Source organism: Phoxinus phoxinus (genome assembly GCF_949152265.1).
Source record: "Phoxinus phoxinus genome assembly, chromosome: 22".
In the NCBI taxonomy this organism is placed as follows: domain Eukaryota; kingdom Metazoa; phylum Chordata; class Actinopteri; order Cypriniformes; family Leuciscidae; genus Phoxinus; species Phoxinus phoxinus.
Genome location: NC_136897.1, coordinates 12,905,725 through 12,913,146, shown reverse-complemented (window position 1 = coordinate 12,913,146; position 7,422 = coordinate 12,905,725). Strand labels below are relative to the sequence as shown.

The following is a 7,422-nucleotide window of genomic DNA, read 5'->3' as shown; positions in this document are numbered from 1 at the left end:
TTACCATTAAATAACATCAGAGAACCGTGAACTTAATTTTAGTTATTTTTATTGACCTAACTTATTAACTTAACATTTCAGGGAGGCTTCAAGTAAATATGTTCAGCTGACAAAAAAGTTGGGGAATTCCTGGATTGCATGTAAATATGAAATGTAATACATGTTTGAATGACTCACTGAGTGATAATTCAAACAATAAATAATGTGTTCGTCAGGAGCTGATTAGATATGCAATGTTGAGATCAATTGCTGTGTGCATGGGTCTCGGTTTTCAATGATCGGCACATGACTAGTGGCTGGTCTGTGTGTGCAATTCCACAAACCTGGAAGACCTTCTGAATGTACATAAGCAGTAGTCTTTTTTTTAGAAAGTAAAATTTAAAAGATAAAAAATAAGTAGTACAGACCTACTGTAGGGAGAATCAATGAATTATGAATAATTGTGAGAATAACATCTAATCATGTAATCAATTAAAAAGTAATTGTAGTCTGATTACATGTATTTTAAAATGTAATATAATTACTATACTTAATTTTGTGAATCTGATTGCGTAATCCAGATTACATGTAATCGGTTACCCAGCATTGTGCACAAAACATGCTCTTCTGGAGCTATTAATGTCTAGAATCAACTTTATGCTGCTCATTTTATTCACCGGAGGCCTTTAGACTACACATACATAATTTAGAAATCATTTGTTGTCATTTTTGCTGTGAGGGAAAGGTTCTACTGCTATAAGGTGTGAGTAACAACATGCAACAATTGCACAAAAAAGCTACAAATAGAATAATCTGAATATATTGTGCTGATTTAAAAGCATCATTTAATTTTATTTTTTATAATAATAATTCATCAGGCAGTGTGTTTGACTGTGTGTTTGACTATAAGTGTGTTTGGCAGTGGGTTTGAAGTGTGTGTTAAAGCTTCAATTACCTTCCAGCTCCTCTTTCTCGAAATTCGTGTTGAGCATGGAGCGAGTTCCACCTCTGTCCAGCACAGCTTCCTCATCGTTTCGCTGCAAAACAAAGCATAATGATTAAACACACAGTCACACATGCAAATTCATGGTATCTTATAGATGATCACTGACAAATAACTCATCGTACAATCGTACAATCCATATCAAACCTAAGCCTAAAGCCTACATCCAAAAAATCAAGCAGAACAAACTTTACACAAATAAACATACACAATGCCATTCAAAAGTCAAGTCAAAGTCAAAAGGTGTAAGATTGTGTGTTTTTAAATAAGACTCTTATGCTAACCAAAGCATCAATTTAATCAAAAATACAGTAAAAAACAACAGCATGATGCTCAAGAAACATTTCTCATTATTATTAATGTTGAAAACAGTTGAGCTTGCTTACAGTAATATTTTTGTGGAAACCATATATTTGTTAGGATTCTTTGATTAATAGAAAGTTCAAAAGAACAGCATTTATTTGAAATATAAATCTTTTGTAAAACTTTAAACATTTTACAGTCACTTTTTTTGATCCATTTAAGCATCCTTACTGAACAAAATAATTAATTATTTAATTATTAATTATCTTAATGACCCCAAACAATTGAAAAGGTGTGTACAGATATACATACTAAATACATTAATGTTATTATCAGATTCATTGGTTAGTCAATGCAGCCATACTTGACTTGTTTTGAAACATACAGGCACTTTTAACAAATGCACAGGTGGGAGGTTTGGACTCTATGAGTCACAACTGAAAGGAATTGAAAAAAAAAAAGCAATTGCTGGACACCAAAAGCTCATTGAAGTGTTTTCATTCTCATTCTTCACTTTCAAACAGGACCAGTCAGAATCCTTTCCCCTGATTGTCTTCGTCACATACGTACGACACTGGTCCATTCATGTCTCCAGGGCAAAATATACACTTAATGATACATGTTTCATAATTTACTCCTAATGAATGCCACACTGAGGCCATAACAGACAGACCCTCATTCCTTCTCACACCACCAATGGATGACATCCCAAAATAAGCAGCCGTCTGCCTGAGCCTAACCTTGGCAGACAGTTTCCATGACGACTAATGTGGCCTGCCGCTAGTTGTCCCCAGAACATAAATGACATTGTTTTGGTCCCCTGTGAAGCCAAAGTCTCACTAGCCTGTGGCTCAGAATCCAAATCACCCACAGTCCAGAATAGATGGAGTCCTCATTCATTCTCTTTAGCAGGGTAAATAACCGCTCGCACATAATCAGTTGCATGTCTTTAGAGTAACATCTGGCTACGGCCCACAGCAGAACCAAAGCAATTCATTTTAAAGGGACAGATGACTGCAAGATGATCCGCTTGTACACGAGTGCACTAAGAACGATGGCATTATGGATGAACGACATTAAGGGCCACAAGAAGAGAAAGACAAGATTGTTCACAGCACAAAAGACAAGGAGAACTCAGGCCGGATGAGACACGGACCACATGGGAAAAGATTATAATTGTGTGCTGGAACATCCCAACATATATATGAGAGTCCATGTGAGAGCGCCAAGGGGATCATGGGAGAGATCAGCATATCCTGCAACAGTGGATATATGTGGAAACAAGGAATCATAAGGTTCCATATTAACTCTAGAGTTCAACAGTTCCTGCCACCTTTTTCAGCGGCGTTGGCTCTAGATGTATTTTTTCCATTCTTTTTTTCCCATTTGGGATTTTTTAAAAGTCTTTGGTAATTTGAAGAATTTGAAGAAACAATTTGAAAATCGGACAAAATGACAAAGGAAGGCTGTCTACTTAAAAGATTTTAGTGAGGGAAAGAACAACAATCTAGCTAATCAGCATAATCTAATGAAAAATGATAGAGAAATATAAAACGTTTCTTGTACAAATGTTTATTATATACAAAATATTGAAGTATTTGAGAGCTTAGAGAGATCGACTCGTATATGTTATTTGCGGTGCTTCATGGGAGTGGAGGGAGCTAAAGAGCAATTTTGGAGCATGTTGCTTTTTCCAACTCACCGATTGGTGTAACTTTCTGTACAGCATCATGGGTAATGTAGTTTTTCACCAGGAATTCCGCTGTTACATACGATTATTTAAAAATATAAACCCGCTTCCGGAACCCGACTGTTGCCCATCTGACATGTCTGTCAAACTCTCAGCACTCTTAATTTCTTATACATAAAGGTGGTACTGATTAACTCCAACTACATTATTACATTCATTACATACAGTGGATGCCAGGACGTATAAGGTTGCTTAGGTTTCCTTAGTGGGTTTTAGTGAGTTTATAGACTATGAATGCAGACTCAGGTCTGCACCAAAATTCACTAGTGTTAAAGGGCACCTATTATGACATTTAAAATGTTCCTAATGTTGTTTAGGAAGTCCCCAACAACAGTTTTACGTGCATGCAATGTCAAAAAACACTTTTGTTTTCGTATAATATGCATTTATTTTTACCTGATTTGCTCACCGACTCCCAAATGATTCGTTCAACGACTCATTTTTCCAAACCCCTCCTTTGCGCGACGCTAATCTGTGATTGGTCAGATGACCCAGCAGTGTTTACAGAGATAATACTTATTGTTTAACACGGAGTACAATGATGCTTTTATCAATTAAATCGTGTTATAACTTATAATAATGATTATAGTCCACTGCTTTGTAGTTTGTAGTAAAAAACTAAAAATAAGATAAAGAATTTAATGTTATGTTAGCGAGCATAGCCCAGAGTTCATATTGTAAAAGCACAATCAGTCTTTGTTTGCATTAGCCCGATGCATAAACATAACGTTTTTACAAAAAAAAAAAAAATGCAGTTACGTTACTACGAGGTATTATTCTATTCTTTAAGACAACTCCGAAAACAACGACAAACACTTCACATATCTCAATACAATTGCCATTGAAGACCTAGAAGCTAAACGGTGCTTACACAACAAACAAAATAATAATTAAGCATGCTACATAAAACATAAAAGCAACAATTATTCATAACACTTACAGGTTGTGATACGGAGGAGGAAGCTGATGCAAGTACACTTGGAACTGAACCTTCCTTCAATATCAGTCGGCTCGCAAATCCAAGTTTGAGTGCATTTAAAAAGCAATCGTCTTCAAAATGGCGCGAACAAAGCACAAGACTCGGACTATACTTCTGTGGTATAGTTATATGAATTGTATCCACTTAGTCTTCAAATGCTCCTCCTTGGGCAGATGAAAAAAGTTGGCTTTTGAGTCGCACTTCAGAACACAGTGTCTCGTCGCCATGATATTTTCCCTGGCCTTGGAGAGCAATAAGTGGGCGTATCATATTCAAATAACTTGACAAGTTGACGTCATCTAGTCAGAGAAAAAGCTTCGGTCTTCTAACGATTCATAAAAATGACTCCGAGTCGACTCTTACTTTTGAAAGACAATAACTTTATATACGGTGCACTTTCATATTTCAAACTTTGCAGGATGTTTTTGTTCACTTAGATCTATGTTACACACTACATGAAAGGTACATTTAAAAATTCCATAATAGGTGCCCTTTAAAGCACAGCATCAGTAATAGTATGCTTGCCTAATAAAAGAAACAATCTCAGAGCATCACTGCCACAGTGAGTCATTTTCTTGAGCTGTGATGCGTGCGTGCGTGCGTGTGTGTGTGGTCTGAGGTGGTGGCGGAGCACTCATGCCTGCAAGGAAACCATAAATGGGAATCCAGGATGAACTATATAGATTACCATGGCAACTCAGCCCAGCAGACTCATGGGAAGCTCCATTCAGTCTGCCTGTGATGTCATCAAAATGAGCCCTAATCTCTCCATCTTGTTCTTGGAGGAGAGATGAAGGACACACGTGCACACAGATGTTCGGATAACTCATTAGCACGTCTGTCGAACACGTCATTAGAACGGCACATAGCGAGAGGTTACTCTTATAGACATGGATGGGAAGAAATTGTTTTGATTGAGATAACACCTGTGCAAACACACACACACACACACACACACACAATCGCGCCCCCTTGTGTGTTCAGACCTCACTAATGAAAGCTATCAGTGTGTCCCGCAGAACTGATCCTCTTTATATTAATAAGCATCTTCCTGTCTGCAGCTGAGGTGTGACATTATATCTGAGATTATCTGAGATCCCCCTCGTCCTGTCCTTCCTGATTTGCTCTGTCATCCCTAATCTTTCACACTTCTTTTTCCATCTCTTTGTAATCCATTTTATGTCCTTCTCTCGTTCGGTCCCTCTCAGCCTCAGCAGCTTGCCGGGCACAGAGTCACATGACCGCGGCTGCTCGGGTTGAATAATGATGAAGCAGATTCGCACATGTGGACACAAATTTACATACACATGGGGTGGGGGAGGGATTGGGGTCACTCTCATATGCCGGTTTCATGCAGAGCAATTTAGAGCTTGTTCTATTGTTATGTAAAAACTAGGGCTGTCGATTGATTTAGATTTTAATCAAATTGATTCTATAATGTTAAGAGATTAATTAAATTGATTGCAATTAATCACACAATTCAAGCCATAACAAAATCACAAAGGATCAGAATAATTTGGAAAATACTGAATGTAACTGTGTGAGATAATAAAGTGCAGTTCAATGGGATGTTAAAAAGATTCAATATAACAGAGATGAATCCCACTGCAGTTTTTTAAATATTTAAATAAATCCGTCTTGACCTCATTTTATACTTAAAAACAGATTTTACTCCCTGTCTTCCAGAAACACTAACAAACATAGCATTTACACAGGCTTAAATATATGAACGTTGCTTAAGCCAACATGAAATCAATATTTACCATATTTTTTTATTTTAATACATGATTTTGAAGATATGTTTGTGCACAATTCATTAATCCATGTTATTCCGAGTATTTTTTAAAAAACGTGTCTATACAATCAGACTGACAACACAGATCACTATTAATTTTCAACCACTCTCCTAGACTTATGGTATGTAACGCCCACTTTTCATAATGCAATCAATTCCCAACAGATAATATCAAGTCCTACATTTTAGTCTCACTGAATATCATGTTTCTCCTGGAAAGAAGTCAGATCAGGAAAGTAAAATGAGTTGCTTCTTTAATTTTCTTTTGTTTTTTATTGTTTGTTGACTATACTGTATAAAGCTAAAGACAGTGTGAATTAAAGGCACAATGTGTAAGTTTCGCCGCCAGAGGTTAAACGACGCTGCGTTACCCCACATTTTTTATTTGACAAATAAAGTGACCTGTGATTTAGCACCTGCGGCTATTTCATTAGAATGAAATAAATCGCGCAGTGAATGAGCGTGGAATCATGGGAGCTGTCGTCTTCACCTGCAATCTGACATGAATCATGTTCATAGATCAGCTAATGTATTAAAGTTTTATTAATGTTACTGTGGTAGGAAGTATTTTACATTGCTGTTTTTATTTGTATGCTGCAGTCAGGCGCTGCTGCTCCTTTCCTTTTGTTGTTTATGCTTATGTTATGATTAAAGTTACATTTAACATCTGCCTCCATATTATATTATTTTATTCCAATGAAATAGAATACATTTTTTAAAATAAAATTACATTTTTATATTCACTATTTTGTATTTTGTATAAAAACTATTTAAAAAAATATATTAAATTTACTTTCTTTACTTTTAATTTTCTTGATATCGAACAGATTACTGGGAAAGAATAACCCTGCCCACCAAATTTCTGTTTTCAGAATAAATATTTTATTATATCACTGTATAATTATATCAACCAAAAGCCACCACACAAGATGCAAACATCTTCCTTAAAAAATCCCATATAGGTTCAAATTTTCCACGCTGGATTCTTTGCTGTCCCGCATCTCCCAGAACTTGATGATAACGGCTGCCTATCTTACACCAGCAGCCGGAGAGTATCTCCAGCACTTCATCCTTTCAGTGTCACCCTCTTGCTGTCCTCATGCCCCATTTCACGTTGACAAAGAAGGCCACTGTTAAAAGCATAAGAGGAGTGAAAGATGAAGGCGGAAAAAGATAGAGACGGGACACTTTGAATGTGGGTGCCGAGAAACATACAGTACTACCTACATTTGCCTCTCAGTTCAAACAATACTGAACTAAACAAATCAACATAAATAAAAGACAAATGTTGTTGTGAATGCATTAAGCTCTTATATTACTCCTTTAGTTTGTAGAGTCCCGACAGATTGGACATCTTCCAGGAAATTCCAGTGCCGCAACTGTGCGTATTCTCTAAACAGCATCCATTAACTCTGCAGAAGTGCATGTACATGTATATTCACACAGCATTCCTGAATAGCAATGGATCTCATTAGACATTAGACTGAATAGGAAGATTTTCTGCTCTGAAAGGCTCTTTTGTGCCATCCGGTAAGAATTACAGTCTGGATTTGCACTAACATCTCCGTTCTTTAGCCATGATGACATTCTCAAAGTCTTCTCCCTGCATCTAA

General features: G+C 36.7%; 1 protein-coding gene across 7 annotated transcripts in view; it reads right to left on the bottom strand.

The window, feature by feature from the left end:
- The window catches only part of slc4a10a (solute carrier family 4 member 10a), a 43,668-nt gene that overhangs the window by 19,945 nt on the left and 16,301 nt on the right, over positions 1 to 7,422 (bottom strand). For all 7 annotated transcript variants that reach the window (XM_079597210.1, XM_079597207.1, XM_079597213.1 and 4 more), the window contains one exon: positions 935 to 1,016. In XM_079597210.1, coding sequence (XP_079453336.1) covers positions 935 to 1,016 — 82 coding nt within the window. The remainder of the gene's footprint in view (positions 1 to 934; positions 1,017 to 7,422) is intronic.